Source organism: Gossypium raimondii, chromosome 4 (assembly GCF_025698545.1).
Source record: "Gossypium raimondii isolate GPD5lz chromosome 4, ASM2569854v1, whole genome shotgun sequence".
In the NCBI taxonomy this organism is placed as follows: domain Eukaryota; kingdom Viridiplantae; phylum Streptophyta; class Magnoliopsida; order Malvales; family Malvaceae; genus Gossypium; species Gossypium raimondii.
The window spans coordinates 46,090,029-46,114,617 of NC_068568.1; the positions used below are offsets into that span (position 1 = coordinate 46,090,029).

Consider the following 24,589-nt stretch of genomic DNA (forward strand, 5'->3'; position numbering starts at 1 on the left):
TTTGAATCCTGAACCGGGTAGAAATGTCTTCTTTTACTCATTTCATGGATGTAGCATAATATAGTTATTATTAAGAGTTTGGTTGAGTTGATGACACTTATCAATAAATTACTACATGTACATTTCTTTTTCAAAGCAACAAATGTTATTTCAAGGATATTTGTCTTTTTATAGCTCATCAATCTAGAAAAATATGTCTATATCCTCATTCTTGTCCCTGAAAGTTGTTTCAAAATACTATTATAAGTTTAAGTGTAGAAAATAATACTGATAATTTATTAATGTGAGTAATAATTAGAGGTGTTTATGCGTTGGGAGTGTATCCAAATCTTGAAAAATGAGAGGGTTTGGACAAAAGAACGAGTCTTGCAAAATGAGCTTGGCAAAAAAAAAAAAAAAAGGCTATGAGCCAAGCTTGGGCTTCAACATTTAAGGTCCAAGATCAGTCCATTTTTATTTACTTTTTAATATGTTTTTATTCTATTTTTATATATTATGTAATTTATATACATACATTTAAATATATAATAGTACAATACCAATCTTTGGTTCTTGAACTAAACAGCAATTACACGAATAAAAAACATAAGGTTTAATATAATATTTGGTACTTGAACTTAATACTTTTTCCTAATTTGGTACCTAAAGTTAGCACTTTTTCTTAATTTGATACTTAATCTTTTTGGGATCCAATTTGATATTTAAACTTACTTTTTTTTCTAATTTGGTAATTAATCTTTTTTTTGTTCTATTTGGTACTTCAACTTGTCAAACGTTTTAGCAATGTTATCTTTTATGAGGTAACAAAAATAATCAATGTATGACCGACATGTGAGATGATGTGATATTTTTATTTTATTTTATTTTATATGTTCAATTACTTTTAATTTTATTTATTTAATTCATTATTTTATTAATTGAAAATAATGAAATTCTTTTTAATTTGGGTTTTAAAACTCTTTTTTTCTTATTTAATATTAATTAGTTAATCATAGCTTAATATTTATTTATTTTTAACATAAATTCCTTTAATTCTGACAATATTTTTTGTAACAAAAAGAATTTTAACAACAGTTAATATTTTGCCTAATATGTATAACATTTAATAAATTTGAGTACCAATTTGAACCTAAAAAAAAAGTTTAGGTGGCAAATTTGTATAATATTTATTTTTATTTTGAGACACAGTGCATAGTATATGAGTGAACCGTTCTATGAATGTTAGCAACCGTTTTCTGAAGTTTTGAATTTGCAGATTAATCATCACCCACATGTAATCCTTCTTGTGCTTTGAATACAACTGTAAGCATCCATTTTATTTGATTTTTTTTAAAAAAAAATCTTTTTTAGAGAATTCAATGTTTGATTGCATGGTAATTAACATTTAAAACCAGAGATATAAAAGAGAAGAAGAAGAAGAAAGGTTTGCTGGAATCGTTAAAGGTTGTAAATTCCGATTTTCTTATTTTGATTAACTATACTTTCTACTGATTTCTTTATTCAATTTGTTGCATACATTACTTGTTCATTGCTTCTTTTTTTTTATAGCCATTTTTACTTTTATATAGACTTGGATGTTGTAGTGTTACCCATTCTAAGAAATTAGGATACGGATCTTTAAATTTGTTTTTTATTTGGGGGTTTTTTTCTTTCTTCCCATAGTTTCGATAAGCAAGATGGAACTGAAGGATTTGCAATCTGATCTTGAAGCTTTAAGAGAATTATATGGACTTATACGTTGTGGTGATGATACAAGCAATGTGATTGTAAGTTCTCAAATTGTTTGGGCTACTATTTCCACTTATTATGTTTCCAAGAATCTTAATTTCTCAATTAGTTGTTGAATTTCGAAGATTTGTACTACGACATTTTCTCTTGAAAGATTTGTGGATTGTCCATTTCCTTTGTAACTGTCTTTACATTATTTTGAGGCAATTGCTTAAAAGTGTAGCAACTTGGAAGATATGCATTCCCATTTAATTGATCATGTGTACGTATTTTTTCCTTTGATGGTAAACAGTTAGGTGAAAGATCAAAGCTCTTACTCAAGGATCTTCTAGATGGAGCTACAAAGAGAGTTTTGGAGACACATATAAAGGTATCTGGACCATGTCAATGTGTAGACTTGTGTCGGATTATTTGCTATTCGGAGTTCTTCAAAGTTTAATGGCAAATTTGTTGAACATTGATGATTCCCTTATTGTTATTCCAAATGTGATATGCTGTTCAACAATTTGCTAGCAATCTGTAGTTCTGTTTGATTTTAGATTCATTTCATTCTCGATGATTGTAATCTTTGCTGTTAATCGATTTGTGTGACAGATAATAGCAGAAGCAGAACATGGTATTTGTGGCAATACCTTCTCTTCTGAATCTGGAAAATGGTTAGTAGAGTCTCAGCCTTGTGTTTCATCAAATATTTTAAATGCTACACCAGATGTAATTCGCGATTTGGTAAAAGAATCAAAGCACCCTGCATTCAGTTCATCAAAAGATGAAGATTATCCTAACCAGCTAACAACTCATGAAGTTATCTCGCAGCAATCTAGATTCACCTTAGACAAATCTGAAAATAGAAAGAAAAATTGTGAGTTCAACAAGAAAAGCAGTATGAAGCAGCACAGTACAGCCAAGATTTTAAGCAAAGAAGCTAAGCAACAAGGTTGGCAATGTGATCCTCTAGGACATTTTTATCAAGCCATTGGGGATGACAAAAATTTGTCAGAGAGAAATGAAACAAATATGAAGCTGTTGAAAAGCAATGAAACAATGAGGCAGAGTAGTATTTGTGGATTGCGAGGTATCGAATCAGTTGCTAGCTCCTCAAATTCTGTAGCTTCTGGAGATAATCTTGCTGATCTGTATGAAAAGGGAGGGGAGGCAGTAAATAATTTCTCCAAAGACATCGATAATGTAGTCAAGCACATTGAATACCACATTTCAGCTTTGCGTTTGTTATCAAAGTCGGCGGATGCTACCAAAGCCCCTATGCCTACATCAGTGTATCCTATGGTACAAGCAAAAGAACATTTGGTTGAAAAGAATGAACCAAGTCATGATATTGATCCTTTTTCAGATAGGGATGATTTGCAGCTAATTAGACTGGTCAGTCAAAGAAATGGAAAGAAAAATGACTCAAATGGGATTTGTCATGTGTTAGGTCAAAGTACAAATGACTTGTTGGACGAGATAACAAGCAAAAGGAGGAGGATTCAACACAAGGAGATGGGCCAGACTTGCAAGCATATTGTAAGGAGTGATAGTAGGGTGAATAAAAAGACAGGTAACTGGAATGTGAGTGACATGCTAGAAGCAGATGGCTATAAACAAAATGAAAATACTGGTTGCTATGTTCATGGATTAAGGATTCCAACTAAGCAGGATGATATCACCAAGAGGTCTCCCATGCCTGTAAAAATTCCCTTTCCGATCTCAATAGATAGAGGGAAAGAATCATCACCAACCATATCAAAATTAAGATCTTCACTACCATATCAGTCAACAGAATCTAAGGCTCTTTGTCATAAGAAAAGCCTAGCACATGAGATTCTACCCGAACAGGAAAACGGCGGTATGGGGATTTTGCGGAATAAGATTCTACTGCATCAGCAAGAACCTGAGGAGTCTTCTACTTCTGGCAGTGGCAGTAGTGGCAGCAGTGACAGTGAGGATTATTCTTTACTGAGTGAGGACAGTTCAGCTTCAATATCCAGTAGGTTTGATCACGGAGCACGTGAAGAAAGCAGTTCATCAATTAGCAGTGATTACAGGGATGCTAGTGAATCAGATAGATTGCATCCTCGCAGAACACACAAATTAATCCATCCAACAGACTCTGAGCCTGAGAAAGCTGAGGGTCAAAGGGTCGGACGGCTGAGGAAGATTACAAACAAGTTAGGGCTAATTTTTCATCACCATCATCACCATCACCATCACCATCACCGTTACAATCACCATGATAGTGGTGATCACTCCCATGGTGCGCACACCAAATCTTTGTGGAAACCTTTGCACAAGATTTTTCATCCCACAAACAGAAATGAAGTTGATGAAGGTAAATTAAGAAAAGCAAAGGCGAGTAATGCGCCGGTCAAGCATCAGGTAGGGCATTTTCATGCACTAGTTGACGGACTCATGCAGCACCTTCGGCTCTCAAAGAAATCAAAAGCTTCCAAAGGTGGGATGGGATGGCTAGGAAAGAACCAACATAAAGAAAACAGGAAGGTGAAGCAATTACATTGGTGGCAGATGTTTCAGCGTCAAGGTGGAGTAAAATTACCCAATAGAAGGCGTGTCAAGGTAGGGTTAATGAGTAAAAAAAAGCAGCTTAGGGTACCTAAGTTAAGATAGCAAATAATAGAGCAGGGTGCATAGCTGTGGTTGCAATTGTTACCGTCAACTACATTTACTACAATGTCTTACGGAGTATAGACTTCTCAACTATTGAAGTAGAAGAAATGTCTAATGCCCTCTTCTTCTTTTTTTAATCAAATGGCACCAGTACTATGAAGGACTAGGATCAATTTCATTATAGGGTATCTATTTTTTCTTTTAAATGGGTTTTTAGCCAGTAAAATCTAGTAGGTTTGTCTCTTTTTTACTTTTTGGTCTTTATAATTTCTCGTGTTTTCTTGTCTTTGGACTAATGAGATGTGAATTGAAATTTACTATGAGGAGATCAAAGTTTATTGCTGCAATTTTTTTTTAAAAGTGCAACATCACTTTTTTTTTTACAACAGCAACAATCACTTTCCATTTGTTCTTGTGATGGTATTTGAGAGTTGTGACTTGTCAATGAGCATTACCCAATTTGGATCAAACAGTAGCATCAAGCTACGCGGATTACATGGTAATTTATGAACAAGTTATAATGCGTTCGTTACAAAATGTAATGAGCATTATCCTATGCAGATTAATGGGTAAGTTCAAAACGTTACGATGCATGATAAGATGTAAAGCATTACCATAGGAGGATTAAGCCATAGCTTAATCTAATCCCACCCCCAATTCTACAAAGCTAGCACTAATCATCTTAGAACATAAAGTACAAAAGCCATGACTGCTGCAGCACTTGATTCTTATGGTGATGTTCCTATGCTTGGTTTGTGTTTCATGGCTTTAATCTGTTGGCCTGTTATGTGTTGTCTTTGGGGCTGGTTTATGGGGTGTCATGTTCTATGCATTTAGCTTTGGTGATGCGCTGTGGCTTTTTGTTTGTCAAATGCTTTGTCTATACCGATGTTCTCTTTGGTGCTGGGTTTTGCTTTACCACATGAGAAGATGAATCCCCAGCTTGGTTTTATGAGGTGAAAATCACCTATTTCTATTTCTTTGATGTGAGTTGCAATGTTAATCTACTTAGACATGTAAGTCTAACAATTAAAACACAATACTATTGATGATGCAGGGGTTTAATGAAGATCAAAGGAAGCTTGATTACAGCTTAGAAAATCAAAATTAAAACATATATTTTTCATAAAAAAAAAAAGAGGAAAATGATGGCTAGAAAATTAGGAATTGAGAGATAAAAGTGGAAATAACGATAAAGGAAAATATAAAAAGGAGAGGTCATGATGCATTTGAGTTGGCCAGTAAAACATGCAATCCAATAGAGTTTAAAAGCCATCAAATCATATCAATCATGCATATCTAACCGGCCGAGACTTTAATCGATCGATCCCTTTAACCACCGGCTTGCAAAGCTGCCCCACTGTTGCACAGCAGGGCCGCAATTTATTTTTGGGCAAAGAGTTTGGGAAGAAGATAAAAAAGCATGGTAGAAATGAGTGCGCCACCACCGCCCAAATCCCATCCTGGTTGTTATCAGTCAAATAGCATAGAAAAGCTAAAGAGTATAATGCATTAAATGGTGCCTCGCCATATTTCCCACTGCCGACCATATCATTGCTTATTCCTTTTATCCCTTTTTGATAACGACCAAACAACTGCTTGTTTTCTCTGACTTGGCAACTACTTATAAGTAGTACTACAACTTCCAATGCAAACTAGACACGTGTCTTTTTTTTACTTTTCTCAATTTCATAAAACTATTTTTAGTATTTGATATACCGATCATGAGCTATTTTGAAAGGTGACGAGCTATTGTCATATTTCCTTATCTAAGTCAAGCTCCTAATGGGAACAGGTCAGATCGAATCGATCCGGGTCGTGTTATATTTTATAACAGGTTATTATCATGCTTTTGGGTTAAAAAAAAAAACATCTTTAGAAAAACTAATTTTACATGAACGGGTACCATTTGTACGGACGTCAACCTCACTTACTGCAAATCGTCTAATTCTAGTATTTAATTTTATGTATTAGACATGAAGATTTATCTTTTCTTTACAATTCCTTTCATAAGGTCTTTAATTAATATTTAAAAATTAAATAAATAAAATACATGATATTCTTTTTTAATCCATACGTGATCATTTTTAATTTCAATTTTTTAAATAAAATTTTTAGGGTAAACTATTAAAATAGTCACTTTTATTTGCCTCAGGTTACATTTTAGTCACTTATGTTATCGTGTTGTAATATTTTAGTCACTGAGCCGTTAATTGTTGTTAACGATGTAACGGTGACATGTTAAATAATTATTTCAAACAAAAAATTTAAGTTAATTTATTCAATCGGTCCCCATATTTTTTCGTTTTGAACAATTTAATTCTTTTTCTTTTATGCTCTTCTTAACTTTTCTTATCTTCCTCCATTCTTCATTTCTTTTAACAATGTTTTGTTTTTATGTTTTCCATTTGTTAAAACTAATCCACAAGTTCGCCTCACTCGAAAAAAAAATTTGTTCAAAAAAATAAAAATTATAGAGACTAGTTTTAACAAATGGAAAGTATTTTAAAAAAACTATGTTAAAAGAAATGGAGAAGGGAGGAAAACAGATGGAGAAGCAGGAGAGAATGGAAAATAAATAAAAAGTTAAATTGCTGAAAATGAAAAGAAATATGGGGACCGATTGTATAAATTAACCTAAATTTTTTGTTTGAAATGATAATTTAACTTGCCACGTTAGCTTACCGTTACACCGTTAACGGCGCAGTAACTAAAATGTTACGATGTGATAACGTAAGTGACTAAAACATAACATTTCAAACATAAGTGACAATTTTGATAGTTTACCCAAACTTTTATCATTGGTGTGTAATATATTAGAAGATTAGCTTGGCAGGATAGGAGCAGTTGGAATTTATAATGATATACTAAAAAGCAAATTGCATTCTGAGAAGGACCTCCGTACTGATAGATGACTAAGAATTCAACTTTGACCTGCTTCTTTACTTTATTTATCATTATAGTACAAGTCAAGCCCTAATGCTTTGCTTTACACTACTTTACTTTCTCATCATCTCCCCATATACAACACAATAAAGCAACAGAGGTAGAAGGTGCTTAGTGTTTTCCAAATACCAAAACAGATACTCTATAATATAATGAATATTACCTACAAGAAGCCACTTACACAGATATGGAAGGAGTAAGATTATTATGTCGACATCATTTCCACTTGTATGGTGGGTCAAATACTCCTCTCCAACCAATATGCTTTTCTTTTTTTTCTTTTTACAACAAAAATCCCACCTCCAACCAACTTGCAGGATTCTGGAGAAAGAAAAAAGGAAACCAAAAAGTACGGCCAGATTCATGATTGTTCCGTATAAAGTGGTACTAACTCGTATTTCTTAATTTTTTATTACAGCTCAAAGAGGGTATGTGTAAAACCCCAACCATAATGTTCCATTTAGCTGTGTTTGTGTGGTATAAATACATATAAGCACCCACTTGCAAGTTGCAAGCCTCTTGCTTTGCGGGAGAAATAAGCAAAGTCCAGAGTCGTTTAGAAAAAAAAAACAGCAGAGAAAATGGAGAAGGCAAAGGGGAAGGTGAAGAAAGGGTGGCTTGCAGTGGAGGTTGGATTAGAAGAGGAGGATGAAGAACAAGGTTTTCAGCGATTTGTGATTCCTATATCTTACCTTTACCATCCACTTTTCAAGCAGCTGTTGGACAAGGCTTATGAGGTCTACGGCTACCACACCAAGGGACCTTTGAAGCTGCCATGTTCCGTCGATGATTTTCTTAATCTCAAGTGGCAAATAGAGAAAGAGTCCAACTATCACCACCACCATCACCATCACCATCATCTTCCTCTTACTTTACCCTTCCACTCTTGTTGAAATATTTCATCATCAAAACAAACACATACTGATACACTTACACTTTGATTATCTGCTTCTTGTAAATTAATTAGATATGCCAAGGGCTGTCCTCTCTTTCTTTTCTTTTTTTTGGTATAAAATGAGGCTTCTTTTTGGGGTTTGTGAAATGCATAATTTCTCTGGGTTATATTTCCAACTTGTCTGTGACTAGTACAATTTTTTTATAACAAGGTTCAAACTTCAAACTTGGTTATGTTATGTCCCTCTCTAAATACAGACATCCTAGTTTGCTGCTATACTTAATAAGACCATGAAAAAGAAGTATGTAGTATTTGGTTTAACCCATATTTATTAGTATCTGAAACTTAATAGCATGCCCTTTGTCTTCAAGTACTTTGGTTTATCTGGCCAGAGGCAAAATAAGGACCATAACTAGGCATTAGATGGAGAGGAGTGGAGCTACAATAAATGGAAGGAAGAAGGTGTATACATAGTAAAAGAAGGAATAGAACAATGAGTTATAGAAGCATCCAAATCTAGAAATTAAACTGTGATACTACCAAGGAAAGGGAAGATAATGGTGTAAGTCAATATTTTTGGAATCGAAAAAGTGGTCAACCCATATATCGATTTGTTTAGTTGAAATCAAATAAATTATTAAAATATTCATAAAAATATTTTCTTGCTCCAATCAACTTACCGGCCGATCAACTCTATTCTGAAAACACTTGTGGAAGTACATGAAACTTTGTAATTTAGAGGTCTAGGTTGAGTCAAATTTGTGCTGAGCATTTATACATATATGGTATTAATATATTTTATATACTTGTTCAAACTCAATTCCACTCGAAAAGTTTGTTATAATTCATCAAATGTTTATCCATACTTTATTTCTTTTATAATAAATAGTTATTTTTAATCATGTTTATTCTTTTATTAAAACTTATATTTTATTTTCAAAATAAGACATTTTAAAAACAAATAAAATATAGTCTTTTAAGAATAAAAGAAGTCAAACATAATAATAATTAATAATAAATCCAACCAAGTCTCCACCTATTAAAGGAAGTGGTGGAACCATTTGATCCAAACATTTAAGAAAGATAAGTGTTCTCAAGCTTATCCTTTGAGTTTCCTTTTAATTTTACGGATATCCGATTAAAAATAATATATAATAAATAATAAAACGTATAATTTAAAATTAATTAATCATAATAATATATGGAATATATACGATATTAATATAAAAATTAGATTAAATTATGAGTAAAACTAATGTTAAATACATAAATACATTAAATAAATAATACTAAATGCACTACTGTTATTTATTACCATTTTGTCATCAATAAATAATATTATTAATATATACAATTGAGGAAGATAATAAATTGTATATATTAAAAAATGTATAAAATATATTAAATGATCTCATCCATCTATTTCCAATTAGAGAATTAATTTTAATCATAGACATGTATTAACTAGCTAATTAAGGTTAATGAGGTTGTTAATAATTTATATATATAGTGTGAGTGGGAGAGAGAATGTATCATCATTGTGCTCTCCAACCTAAGTGAAAAAGGAAGAAAATTTTCTTTAGTTTCTTAGTCAAACCATCCCAAAATTTTACCAACCTAAGAAGGATTATTTGATAATTTTTATAGCTTTTTTATCATCTAAGCTTAGCATGTCATACCCATGTATTGAAATTTCAAGTTCTTTGAGTTTAGTTCTAGTTGTCATTGTTGAGATATGATGCAATTAATGTAACGGGCAGTTTTCAGTGAAATTGAAACAGTGGTTTCGGGACCACAAATCCGAGGTTGTAAATTTTATTTTAATATTATTTTAATATCTACAGTATGTTAGAATTATGGTATAAAAATTTTGTTAAGAAATTTTACCGTTTGTATGCTCAATTTGTGAAAAAGGACTAAATCGCGTAAAGTGCGAAAGTTGGGTTCCATTAGCAAAATGTGTTAAATAGCTATAGAATTTTAAAGTGGAGGTCCTTATTTGGTAATTAGACCACTAATTGAGATAGTGGATGTGCATGGCATGGTATTTTTGAAAATTTTAAAGTTAGGTAAGGGTAATTAGGTAATTAGGCTATTAAAAATAAAAATAAAATAAAACAAAATACTCATCTTCCTCACAGATATACCAACCGAAAATTTCAGCATAGAGGAGCCATGGAAGCTTGAAAATTTTTCTTAAGAAAAGTCATTGCATGTAAGTGATTTTGGTGTTCATTTTTGTTGATTTTTATGTTTTTGGAATCGTTGTTGCTTAACCTAGCTAATTAGGGGATTAATCTGCAAAATGGTTGAAAGTATAGGGTTTTTCCATGATAGAATTCTAGTTTTTTTTGAATTTTAATGGAAGAATATGAGTCCTTGTTGTTAATTAGACAACTTTTGTTAAGGGATTTTTAATGAAATTGCCAATTAGGGGTTAAATTGAGAAAGGTGAAAATTTTGTGTTAAATGTGTGAAATTGTGAAATTTATGGGCTGATATGGATGTATATGAAATTTGGCTAGGCTTGTTTAGGGGCGAAATTGCATAAAATTCATTTTACGAGCCTAGGGACTAAATTGTAAAAAAGTTAAAAATATAGGGGTAAAATGGTGATTTTTCCATAACATGAATTTTGGATTAAATTGAATGGATTGAGAAATTAGTTAAATTTAATTATTTAGATCAAGAAAAGCCACATTCAGAATTAGATCGAGGCAAAGATAAAGTAGTGGATTGATCTGTCGATTTTCTTCGTACTAATTCGAGGTAAGTTCGTATGTTAATAAGCATTAAATTATACGTGTTTTAAATGCTTTATTATTATAATTATAAAGATATGACTCTACAGAAATACTCGATGAAGATTCGACGACTTATAGATTGGATCCCGGTTGAACCTTAGGAATAGATAGGATACAAATGACATGTCATTAGGGGTTACCGTGTTTTGGGTGCTGGTCTCATACATCCTACCGGTGGCTGAGTTTTCGACATGTGTTGCAGTTACTTTACAGCTTGTGTGAGTAGCACCGTGTAGCTACATCTTGATTGACAGCTTGTGTGAGCAAACCCAGTGATGGCTCGAAAGTGAGCATCTATATGAGATATGAGATAGAGGTGGTTTCGATAACGTATTGGCACTTAGTGTGTGAGATACCCGAGTATCCGATAGTATTTCAAATGGTTCAACGTTTACAGTGATGATTTAAGGTTACATGAGTTATATTTATGAAATACGAGAAGTGATTTATATTTGAATATAAATACATGGCTAACATGATTGTGATTGTGTGATAGGCTTTGGGCCAAATTAAGTTGCATCTATGCTTTTATTTTTGTTTACCTAAATTATGGATGATTTGGTAAGTTGTATTTATTAGTCATACAAACTTACTAAACTTAATTGCTTACTCCGTTTTAATTTTCGTGTTTTATAGTGATTCGAAAGCTCACTCGATTTGGAAGTTGTCGGAGATCGCGTCACACTATCAAACTCTTATTTTGGTACTTTGGACTTTATATTTTGGATTAAATGGCATGTATAGGTATTTTGGCTAATGTGGCCTATATGTTTGTTGTGTATTTAGCCAATTGATTTGGCTTGAAAATGGTATATGTGTTTATATGTAAAAAGGTGTAAATGACCTTATGATATGTGGTGTATAGTTGCTATATAAATGTCTTGCTTGTGAGATTATGTCTTGGCACTAAATGGTTGTGTTTTAGATATGTATGTATGCTAAGTTTTAGGCACAATGTCTCATATATGTGATTGACCATTTAGGTAGACTTTGGAAGTATATTTGGTATGTTTAAAAGTGATCATATGAATGTGCTTATGGATATCATGCTTATTTATGCCATGGTTATATGAAAATTGATATGTATAGGTTGGTACCAATGTGGGTGAGGAATATGGCTTGAAAAATGGTCTATTTTGTCCACACAAGCAGAGACACGGGCGTGTGTCTTAGCCGTGTGACACATGGCTAGGTGACACAGCCGTGTGTCCCCTGATACTTCTATAGGAATCAAGTCAGTAGTTTCACACAGCCTAGCACACAAGTGTGTGGCTTGGCCGTGTGGCACAAGTCAGTATACCCTCCATTTTTCACACGGCCTAGCACACGGCTTGGGACACGGGTGTGTGAGGCCATTTCGAAGGGTACACGGCCTGGCACATAGGCGTGTGGTTGGCTATGTGACTCAAGTTAGTGAGTTACACGGTGTCAGACATGGGCTGGGACACGACCGTGTGTCCCCATTTCGAATGCCCACACGGCCTGAGACACGGGCGTGTCTCTTGGCCGTGTGAAACACATGGCCTAACCACACGGGTGTGTGTCCCCTGCACTTTGAAAAATTTTAATGTTTTTCTAAAAATTTCTTGAGTACTCGGTTTAGTCCCGAACCACTTTTAATGTCTATTTGGGGCCTCGAGGGCTCGTATTAGGGACTGTATGTAACACTCCTTACCCGTATCCGACACTAGAATAGGTATGAGGCATTACTAGAACACATACACTTGTAAACGTATTTAATTGAGTTATAAAATTTCATCTAAATTAAAACTTTTAAAATTATTAACATACTTTTATAACTCTTCACAATATATCCTCAAAATATTATAATCATAATAAATAGAGCCTACGAGACCCGATACATACTCATGCAATTCAATGCTTCATTTTCATTTCATTCAATTCGCAATTTCTCATGCTCACAATTTAAATCATATCACTAGCAATTTTCATTTAATTCACGTACAATTCAATGTCACTAAGTTTAACACTAATACGTATTTACCATTTAATTCAACGTTTATCGATTATACCATTCATTAACACATTTATGAAATTCTCAATTTTGAATGTAAATATCACTTTAGCTTAAATAACAACATCATCCTGGTATAAATACACAACCCCTTATACATTTGCTTTAATTCTTTTGGGCCCATTTGTCACTTACCATCCTTAATCAAATTAGGGAACAGTTACGGAAAATTGAGTACTTCACTTTCACTTTGCCATAGTATAACTATGGTCTTACATATGATCACTTATCACTTGTCCCTGATCAGATAAGTGTAGCTAAGGCTACCACTTATCACTTTGTCACTTGATCAAATAAGTGTAGCTAAAGCTACCACTTATCACTTTGTCACTTGATCAGATAAGTGTAGCTAAAGCTACCACTTATCACTTTGTCACTTGATCAGAAGTACTCAAATCTGGCGTTCCGCTCAATTTGATCATTTATTCAGTTTTCGCATTTTTATTTTATTCTCATTTCAACAATAAATATATATTTCATCATACATTATATAATTCATGAAATTAACATTTAATCATTAAATTTCAGCCATATGAACTTACTATTTCATTATCTTTCCACACTTGTTCCTATGCACATCACACAAGATATAAACATATCATTCAACCATAGTTGCAAGCTAGTGTATTTAAACATAACTCTTTTTGGAACTAACCACATGATAAACCATTCATGACATTATTTCATGCCAAATCATAAACCGAATATACCATACACACATACTATGAAACTTTATTTTCACACATGAGCTTAAACCATGACCAATAATGCACAAATATAAGCTTCATTCATATTTCAGCCATATGAACTTACTATTTCATTATCTTTCCACACTTGTTCCTATGCACATCACACAAGATATAAACATATCATTCAACCATAGTTGCAAGCTAGTGTATTTAAACATAACTCTTTTTGGAACTAACCACATGATAAACCATTCATGACATTATTTCATGCCAAATCATAGACCGAATATACCATACACACATACTATGAAACTTTATTTTCACATATGAGCTTAAACCATGACCAATAATGCACAAATATAAGCATCATTCATATTTCATCGTTTATCAGTTATAATCAAACATATGACCAATTATACACAAATCACTCATATATTTCCCAATTTTTCCTCCTCCTCCTCTCCATTCCACATCCTTAATGTGTATAACACATTCAAACAACACTATCCATACTATCACTATTTTCTTGTATGTAAATTCAAGCTGTCCATCTGAGTCAGAGTCACTAATTTATTTATATCTCAAGCTACAGAGCTCCAAATTAAGATCTGTTAAATTTCCCTGAAACTAGACTCACATATATTCTTACCATAAAATTTTTAGAATTTTTGGTTTAGTCAATAAGTACGCTTATTATTTAAAGTTTCCCCTGTTTCACTGTTTGACAGCTCTGACCCCTCTTCAATAAAAATTAATTATCTCATTGTATAGAATTTGGATAATATTTTCATTTGTTTCTTTTGAAAATAGATTCATTCAAGATTCTAAACATATAAATTTTATCCCATAATTATTTTTTTACAATTTTTAATGATTTTCCAATGTCAAAATAGGGGAACTCGAAATCATTCTGACCTTGTCTCACAAAATTAATTATATTTCATGATTTTCAATTCCATTGCTTACACCATTTCTTCTATGAGAAACTAGACTCAATAAGCTTTAATTTAATATTTTATTCATCTTCTAATTCAATTCCCACAATTTTTGGTGATTTTTCAAAGTTAGACCACTGCTGCTGCCCAAAACTGTTTTAGTGTAAAATATTGATTACCAATTTGACCCTAAACTTTTAATACATGACAATTTCATCCCTAGGCTCGGAAAATGAAATTCTTGCAATACAATCCTTGATTCAAGACTAATAATTCTCATACATATCAATAACATCCCATGGATTCCATGAAATTTCAGAAGTTATCCATAATTTCAATACTTTTCAATTTAATCCCTAAAACATGTTTTCATCCAAAATTCTTTAATAAAACACCTTTAAACATCCATTAACATCTCAGTTTCATCATAAAATAACAAAATCATATGAACTTATCATTGGCATCTTCCAAAACTTTCAAAAAAATGAGAAACTAGTAGAATACTAAGTTGGACCTAATTGTAAAAGTCTAAAATATAAAAATTTCAAGGAAAAAGCAATAATTAAACTTACTTGAAGCCAAAATATGGAATACCAGCTCCAAACCCTCTTCCATGGCTGTTTCCCACCGAAATTTCAAGAAGAAATGGTATTGAAATCCTTAAAATAAAACTTGGCCACATAAATTTTTTTGTAATTCTAATTTTGTCCTTAAATACATAAAAATCTTAGATTTTTTTAACGGTATGCCATCTCAGCCACTTAAATTGGTCCATTTTCTCTTTTAGCCCTTCCTTATTTAATTGTTAAACTATTTAATTACTTTAGCAAGTTTTGCATCTTTTCAATTCAGTCCTTTTTAATTAATTAACTGCCGAAACATTAAAATTTTCTGACGAAACTTTAACACTACCATATTGACACTTCGTAAATATTTTTATAAATATTTACGGCTCGGTTTATAAAATCGAGGTCTCGATACCTCTTTTCCTCAATTTCTTGACTTAATAAATTTTTATAAAACACAAATTACTAATTCAAAAATCTCTTAAAAATCATATTTGGCTCGTAATTATTAATAATAAAATTTACGAGCTTATTTTCCGAATTTGATGATCTCATACCACTGTTTTCGACATTTTTGAAAATCAGGCTATTACACTGTATGATGTATTTGAATGGTTTTTGATTTGATTGATAATTGATTATGAAATGTATGATTGTTTAAGTTGTAAGTTAGGTAATGCTCCATAACCCTATTCCAGTGTCGGATACAGGTTAAGGGTGTTACAATTAAAGCTTGGAAGTGATGAACTCTTGAATAATATGTTTAGATTAAGTTATAACCATGTTAGAACATAGTGGAAAGTAATGGACTAGGCTTGCAATTAAGTTAAGCTTTATAGTTAACTTTATGTTATTAGGAACCAAATTGAATACAATGAAAGCTGTTGGGAAATTATGTTATGGATTGAAATTATGAGGCCACTAATGAATGAATATAAAGTAAGATTTTTATTCGGTAAAGAATATTGAAATATACAACATTTCAAACATTAGGCTTAGAGGGACTAAAATGAATAAATGGCATTTCATGAATTATTGATGTGTTCCCATGTGTTATGTGTGAAAATAATATTCTTTCCATAATCAAATTTATCATATGTAGCTAAAGGTGATGCTAGAGCATTAAGGGAGAAAGGAAAAACAAAGGTTGTAATCCTGAAACTCCATTTCAGCTTGTGCTTTCATGATTTTGATTTCAACACTTAGCCTAATAAGTATTAATTTAATTAAGGTAATAAAAAGATACTTTGTCTCATGAATGGTAAGTATATTGTAACATGTTGAATTAGTGAAAAGTGATGAAATGTATGTGATTAAATGCTAAATATGTTTGAATGAAATTGATATAAGAATTAGTTAAAAGCAAGCATGTTAAATGGATATGTGATACACTAGATGATTGATATATGAAAGCATAATAATGAAATGCAAATGATATAAAAATTTCATGTGATTGTTAATTGATATGTAAACTTGTATACATTGAAATGGTGAATACCCTATTAACCAATCTCAGATAAAGTTGAATATAGTTGGTATGCCATAGGATCCATATACATTGTTGGTGGGAGCTTATTGACACTTGGTGCGATTGTTATTGGCACTTTGGTGCGATTGATACTAGCACTTTGATGCGATTATTATTGTGGAGTGTTAAAGGGATTAGTGCATCTTTGTCTGACTAACACTTTGGTGCTTAACGTGGAGTGTTTAGGGTTTAAATTTGTGTATTCGTCTTGAGTCCGCGTTCGGTTAATAGAGATTATAAATTGTGTAATATGTAATTGGCTATGTTAATTGATACTAGATATTGAATAGTTCATGTTGATTTGGGTAATTGTATACAAATGTTAAAGCATTGAAATATAATATGTGAAAGATTATATGAAAATTAATACGAGCCCTAAAGGCCGATGATACTATGAAAATGAGTTGAACTACTCAATAGATGAAAATGAGATAGAGATAGTAATATGAGAATGTCATATGTTTATAAAAATTATTGAGATAGCATTGATATTATGATTTGTTTCCATGTATAGATACTAAATATCAAAATGTAAAGTCTCGAAGGCATAACGATAAGTTGACATTTAGAACTTAAATTGAATGATGAATTATATGAAGTTGTAATGAAATGGACCATGAGGCAATAATAAGAGCATGTTTATAAATCATTTGGATAACTAATTTTGACACTTGATTTGTATATGCATTGCTTTCAAATCATGTTAGAACCATTGAGCTCTTTTGCTTATAAATTATTTGGATAACTAAATTATGTACTTGATTTGTATATGCATTGCTTTCAAATCATGTTAGCACCACTAATTCTTTTGCTCAACATACGTATTTGTTTGTTTTTGTGCACAGGTAACATTTAAGTCTCGAGGATTCGAGAAGTTCAACAGCATCTAGGACTCACTTCTCACCTTATCCAAGTTCGTATAACCTTTTGTATGCTTTGTTTAAGTTGGCATGTACCTAGCGTCAAAACTTAGTTTTAGAGTCCCTTTTGTTGTTTTGGTATTTACAATGTTATGAATTGGTAACCTAATCATGATTATATACGTATAAAGGTGTGTAAATATGTAATTATATAGATATGATGGAATGCATGACCTTAATGTATTGTGTATGACATGATTCAAGTGTTGCTTGCATGCCAAGTTAGTGATGTTGATGTTGGAAATTGGAAATGTTATGATCATGTTAATAACTATGTGTTTGAATATGCTTGAATGATGTTTAGAACATGTTTTTAATGTCTCATGATGTTTAGAAATAAATTGGTAATTTTTTTAGCCAAACTAGGCAACTTTAGGGGTCATTTTGGGTCCTAACAAACGTGTTTCAGTACAAGTGGTTAGATGCATCGGAACAAGTAAGTCAGTAGCCAAAAATGAATGGTACCAACTAGATTTATTGATACAAGTACCGACTTATACTGATACAACTGAGTCAGACAGAGGTCCCTCTCCTATTTTGAGTTGTTTTGACTCTCAAAGACCTGAACTTCATCTCGATCACCTCCAAACACCTAGAACTTGTTTTAAAATGTTTCTAAATCATTTTAAATGACTTGAAATTATTTTTAGCCATTGTGAAAGTGTTGTTATGATGTGTTAATGTTTGAAATGGTTAACGACTATTGAAATGGAAATTAATTCAAGTTATTTTGGCAATGAATGAAGGGTCTTTACTCGAACTCGACGACTGAGAAGTGTCACAATCATATTAAAATTAGTTCTACGAAATCTCTTCTTTTGACCTATAAAAGAATGGTTTGAACATACAACATGTGATAACATGAGGGACTCACAAAGAAATTTCATTTTATGGCTATAGCTATCATCCTTAGGCTGATGTTTCTTAACAATCATTGGTGGGTTTTCTTATTTGTATTCTACTAATGTTTGGGTTCATTGTCGGGTTGTTTACCCATTTGCTGAGGCCCAACTAGGCAATTAACAGCCAACTGGTACGTAATAACTGTGCAATATATGGTCTTCTTCAACGGTGAAGTCAAAAGAAATTTTTAACCTTAAAATATAATTTTAGTATTATAAATTTTAAGTTGCAAAAATTAAATTTTAGTATTGTATTAATTTACAATTTCACAGTTTTTAAGATTTAATTATAATTTTATTGTTTTGTTTTTGAAAAACACAATCCGGCCGATTGAGTCATAACTCGATTGGTATGAGCATTATTGTAAATACAAGACAGGAGTTCAAGTGCATTGAAGCGCATTATCAAACATTATGAGAAAAGGTTAGTTGATCAAATCAATCCTCCTTTGGATCTTCAATACAGCAGTCCCTTGCATTCCAGAACTACATTGTCCCACTCTGTGCCAACTTGGAGATTAGTTTTTATCTATCCATTTGCGGTGTCATCCTCTACTTCTAGTCCACTCGTTAATGAATTTTGGGTTGTCATTCTCCATTGTCTAATTGAGAATAAGTGGTTGTTAGTTCATATGACCCTCAGTTGTAACGCATGTAAATGCAGCCCCCTTAACTTTGGTCTCTACATACATTACATTAAAAAAACTGGATTTTGCATTTAACCATGGAAATAAAATGTTAATGTCCCTCCATTTCTATTCTTTGTTGATTTTCAAACTTGGCAAATAAGAAGCCTGCATGAATCAGCATAATAAGCCATGTAATCATGGTTTTATAGGCATATAGAATGATAAGCATACAAGTAGAATAGTAAAGCAAAACAATAGTTCTGATAAGTAACTTAATTAATACATTGAAGGGTTCTACTATTAATAATACATGTATAATAATCACAAACATAGCATCTCTTTTCTCTTCCCCTTGCCTTCTATCTCTACTTCACATCGGTACAATATCAACACCACTTGCGCTGCAAAAATATTCAACCAAGATCCTGGTATACCCTTGGATAATTGGAAACTGCTAATATCATTTAGTTCCCTCCCACTCCAGTTTACACATGAAAACATTCATTTTATGGGATGTCAACAGCTTCAACCGGCTTTCCTTTCTCGGAGAAAGTAGAGGAATAGAAGAGAGGGAAGGTGGGTTCCAAACAAGATATGCTTATTACAACTCTTCATATGGTAAAAGTATGTCAATGTAAGACCCAAAGCAATAAAAAGAAAAAAAGTACTGCTCAAAAGTTAATGGGGAAAAAACTTGTATCATATCTTCGAAATACGATGTCTCTCCCTTGTAGACTACATATATATATATATATATATATCTTCACCTGAAGTACAGGAATGACCTAATAATCTCTTGTAACGAACATAAGGAGATAACCCTCGTTGTGTCGGAGAAACGGATTTATCATCTCGGAAACAACCTGAAACCTGACACTCTCGAGTCACAAGTAGCAGCAAACTAGCCCCGGCTCTACATGACGTATTGGCATGGAAACAATAGTCGAGTATTTGCAACTATTCCAGTCCCATCAGTGACCTAGATATGCCTTTGCCTGCCAAAGAAACATGGGGCAACCACAGATGATTATTTGCAGAACATTATACAAGAAAGCAACAGTTATTGAATTAGAACTAGTGTTTGTAAGAACTAATCCTAGATGCATCCCAAGCTTCAAAGAAAAGTGAATAAACTTTCATAAAACAAAGATGTTACATTCATTCATTTCAAAGGCTCACAAAACTTGCTATAAGTAAAATATTCTTTATCTGGCCTGAACATATAGGGGTCATTTTCTTTGTTTTTTTTCCCCTTCAACACGATACGTTAACATAAAATTATATGAACAATGACAGAATGTTGAATGTAAAATGCATAATTTTATTCTGCACCTACAAAATCAGAAAATATAAAACTACTACCTATATACATTTCAAGTGAAGTGAGAAACGAATACAAAAAGACTGCAAAGCTGAACCTAACATGGTGCATATGCTAAGAGTGAACAGAAATTTAACAGTTAATTGAAAATTATGTACAAAAGTTACCAAAGTAAAAGCCAGGTTAAATTTATAAACCACCTACCAAGCCAAACTTAATTCACTTGACCTATAGAAAGAAACTAAGCCAGAACATGATAAATCAAGAGAAAGTAGTTTAGCCAATAAAATGCAAGATCAAATTCACGATACCATGAACTGAGCAGTTCCTTAGAATCTCTGCCGTCAAACAATTGACAGAAGTTCTCCAATAAACAAGACTCATAGCAGTTGTAGGCTTGTAGCCTTGTCAGGATGCAATTGAAAAATAAATAGCAACTGGGAACTCATAGCAGTATATAAAGCGCAACATTAATTGAGTTGTTTGTTTAGCTGTCACTTCCCCTACCCCTCATACTACTAAAAAAACAGAACTCAATATCATTGTTATTCTCATGCCAAATAACCAAAAAAGAATTTCCTTGTTCATGAATTAAGTACAGCACGAGTGCAATAAATAGAGCAAATGAAGGACAATATTCATTAGCTAAGGGGTAATTTGGGGAAAAAAGATCAATTAAAACATTCTTCTATAGGATATAACACAAACCTTAAGGAAGATGAACACGTTGAGGTGTTTGAGAACCCCGCAAACACATTTGAGTAGGATTTGGTCAAATATGAAAAGTTGGCAACTGGAGGTAAAGCAGGCACCTGTTCACCTTTCTTCAAAAGATCTTGCAAGTTGAGTCTTTGCAGGGTCAAGACAACCGTGGATTCCTTCCATATGAAGGCAAGCAGACCATTTTGAATAACAAAAAGTGAGCCAGGCTTTGAGCCAGGATATCTAAAACCATATCCATTTGCAATACCTTCTCCCATGAAAGCATGCTTCACACTGACAGGATGCGAATCTGCATCACTATCCCAAGGAAATGGGTCAAGTGAAGGTTCATCAATATTCACTATGAACATTGCAGAACCATTTGGGTGCAGAACGTAGTGGGTGCCTTCCAATATTTTAGTTGCAATGAGAGACCGTTTTCCATCTGTCTCTTCGTAAGAGAGCAAAAGAAAGAACAGAGCTTTCCCAGGCTTGTCTTCAGTTGGCCTTCCTGGAGGCCAACCAAATGTTCCTCCCCATAAACCAGCATACTCTTGGTCCTCCGTAGGAACCCGCATGGGCAGCTTGTAAAGAGCAAACTGTGTATCATGCATATTAGGCCAAGCTCGATAAGCTGATAACTTCATTTTCGTTGCATGCAATGTCAGCCCTATAGTATCCCCTGAATTTAGAAAATCATGAAGTAAAGCATGCCTATTCTCACCGCTAGAAGAATTAAGTCTTGACATTGCTCGACCACCATTGAGAGAACTAGATTTCCGAAGAATTTGCTTAATGCTGGCTCTGAAGTACCCACCTATACTTTTCCTATTGTTGCCATGTGTCTGACCATCATCTCCATTCAGAGAAGTAGAAGTAGAACTAGAACGGTCAAGGCTCTTTCTAATGTCACTAAGTTCCAACTGAATAGGACCAGCAGAAATCGCAGTACTCTCATTCAAATCTGTGCAACTGTGATCACTACCAAATTTATACATCTGAAGAAGCAACGATCTTCGCTGCAACAGAAGTATCAAATCTTTTTGGAAATTCTCTGCGTCCTCCCTCAATCGAGGAAATAGAGGCTCACGTATAGAATCAGTAACCATTAGACGAACTTGGAAGGTGACAGTCTCAAGCAACGTTCTTCTATCACCAAAAGCTAACCGACTAAAAGGAACCACGGCCTCGTTCCGTCCTGCGACCTGTTGTGATCTCGATAAACCACTATTTGATCTACAAACCTTTCTTGAAATCTCCTCAGTAGAATGATGAGTAAAGCTCTTACTAGGCAACAATTTACATCCATTCCTTTTTTCTCTAGGCTCAACCTCAAGCAATAGAACATTGCAGTTCTGCTCCACGGATTCCACCAAACCAGGATATAAAAAGTCACATCCTTTCTCCCGACCGTGAAGAAGAAACGTGGTAGAACCATCAAAATCACCAATAATTTCAAACACTGGTGCCCACAGAATGGGGCCATCCTCGATTCCTAACGGACCAAGCTCTTGCGGAATTATTCGACATCCAACAACAGAAACAAAACCAGGCATTACATAGACTACATTGCCAAGCTCAGGATTCTGGTGAACCCAAATCCCAATTAATGGCTTTACTCTAACAAGGAAGCGACAAAGCGCCTTATAAGATACTACACCTTCCCTCCACTCCACTAGGTCCCTTGTAGGCACAATTCCAACTACATCACATTGACTGAGCCAAATCTTTTCAGAGGCTACAAGTGCAGATAGACTTTTGCAACATCTACTAAGATTACATATATCCTTTAGTGAAAGGGACCGTGATATAATAGCAAACACATCATCAGGTAACGCAAGAAACAAGCTAGAACCACAAGTTTCAGGTAACATGGCAGTGTCAGTTATTTGTTCTTCGGGGTTATTAAGATTCCCCCCCCCCAAAACAAATTAAGCTACAAATCAATATTCAAGAAGAAAAAGAAGAAACAATTCTGAATCTATAAATAAATAAATAGACAAACAGAATTCAGAGAGATCATGTTACCCAAATCAAGCCTTGAATACAAATGGGTTTGTGATTCCCCCTTTATTCTACAATTTTCCACCCAGAAACATGGATTCCAAAGGTGGAGATGAAAATCAAAGTGGGGGTTTCATCAACTTCCCCCAAAAACTGAACCCTTTTCCTTATAAAAACATGAATTTTGCTTTGCATCTACAACTCAAGAAACATATCAAAAGACCAAAAAACAAAGCTTGGTTGGCCACAGTATGTATAGACTTAGGACATAACGTAAGAGTAGGGTAAATTCTCAAGTCGTCGGCACTGAAAATAAAATAAAAAGAAAAGCTTTAAAGCAGCTTTTTTTGCACTAGTGGTTTTTTTATCAGTTATGCAATGAAATTGAATGAGGGGAAAAAAATGGGAGTGTGTGCTTCAAACATTGGTATTGACGTTGGCCCAGCATCAGCCTACCAAAATTGAAAAATTAGAAACAACCCCATTAATATTCTCGCACTGTTCGGGAGTCCAATAATTGTCGACTTTGGAATATAAGCAGTGAGTCGAGTGAGTGGACCATGTTTTTCGCCCTGCTATTCATAGTAAGTCTGTGGTTTTCTATATGAGAAAGAGAAAATTAATTTATTTAATTTTTCTATTCATCATCTAATCATGTATGTGGACATAGTAGGTAGCAAAAACATGTTTTATGTGGATTATGACGTCCAATTTTAAGTTATAATTTACAAAGTATATCCATAAATAATTTAAGAATTAAATTAATTTGTTTTCAAGGGTTAAGTATTAATTTACAATGATTACATGACTTAAATGAAATTTATTAAAATTTCATCACTTTTAGAAAGATCAGAACTCTACCTGCTCTCTTATTGTCGTGTGGAATTTATATTAATTTTTATACGGAAATTATCCCAGATGCTTGAAAAAAATGACATTCTTTGGATGTCATCATATTTATTCATCTTTTAAAAATAAAAAGAAATTGTTTTCAGAATTGAATGGTCTATGCGTTCATACTATTATATCTATTAGAAGAAATGGTTAGAAAATCTTATTTCTGAAGATTATTATATGATTAAAAGTAGAGCAGCCTATAGCATGGCTGTATGTGTGGAAAGAAGAAGAAAACCAGAGTCTTGCTTTGAATATGTATATATATTGACTTGGAAGAAAAACAGAGTTGAATTGGTAAGATTAGGTCAAGGCAGGTTGGTGGATGCAATTGCTCCCACGCATTCAGCTTTTGGTTTAATTGAAAATGACATTAATTTTCTTGTCTTTTCTTTTTCTGCTTAAATACAAATAGTTAGAAATATTGGTAACAATAATAATAAACTCAAATTCAATCAAAACACTTGAT

At 33.1% G+C, this 24,589-nt stretch overlaps 3 protein-coding genes across 3 annotated transcripts; 2 read left to right on the forward strand and 1 right to left on the reverse strand.

Annotated features, from left to right (window-relative positions):
* The first annotated feature begins 1,676 nt into the window (after positions 1–1,676).
* On the forward strand, positions 1,677–4,689 carry LOC105778760 (uncharacterized). Its single transcript, XM_012602520.2, has 3 exons — positions 1,677–1,766; positions 2,021–2,098; positions 2,323–4,689. Exons 1-3 carry the CDS (start codon positions 1,677–1,679, stop codon positions 4,348–4,350), a joined length of 2,196 nt encoding a protein of 731 aa, XP_012457974.1. The 3' UTR covers positions 4,351–4,689.
* Positions 4,690–7,365: 2,676 nt separating this feature from the next.
* LOC105778783 (auxin-responsive protein SAUR32) lies at positions 7,366–8,338 on the forward strand. Its single transcript, XM_012602544.2, has one exon. It carries the CDS (start codon positions 7,878–7,880, stop codon positions 8,187–8,189), a length of 312 nt encoding a protein of 103 aa, XP_012457998.1. The 5' UTR covers positions 7,366–7,877; the 3' UTR covers positions 8,190–8,338.
* An 11,033-nt stretch (positions 8,339–19,371) lies between these two features.
* On the reverse strand, positions 19,372–23,759 carry LOC105779683 (F-box protein At5g39450). Its single transcript, XM_012603561.2, has 2 exons — positions 21,229–23,759; positions 19,372–20,194 (listed from the first exon to the last, which is right to left on the reverse strand). The coding sequence occupies exons 1-2, from the start codon at positions 23,094–23,096 to the stop codon at positions 20,179–20,181; spliced, it is 1,884 nt and encodes a 627-aa protein (XP_012459015.1). The 5' UTR covers positions 23,097–23,759; the 3' UTR covers positions 19,372–20,178.
* Between the last annotated feature and the right edge of the window lie 830 nt (positions 23,760–24,589).

Coding starts and splice junctions, on each gene's coding strand:
- LOC105778760 (XM_012602520.2), top strand. CDS start 1,677: ATGGAACTGAAGGATTTGCAATCTGATCTTGAAGCTTTAAGAGAATTA. Junction 1,767..2,020: donor ATGATACAAGCAATGTGATT/GTAAGTTCTCAA, acceptor GATGGTAAACAG/TTAGGTGAAAGATCAAAGCT. Junction 2,099..2,322: donor TTTTGGAGACACATATAAAG/GTATCTGGACCA, acceptor TTTGTGTGACAG/ATAATAGCAGAAGCAGAACA.
- LOC105778783 (XM_012602544.2), top strand. CDS start 7,878: ATGGAGAAGGCAAAGGGGAAGGTGAAGAAAGGGTGGCTTGCAGTGGAG.
- LOC105779683 (XM_012603561.2), bottom strand. CDS start 23,096: ATGTTACCTGAAACTTGTGGTTCTAGCTTGTTTCTTGCGTTACCTGAT.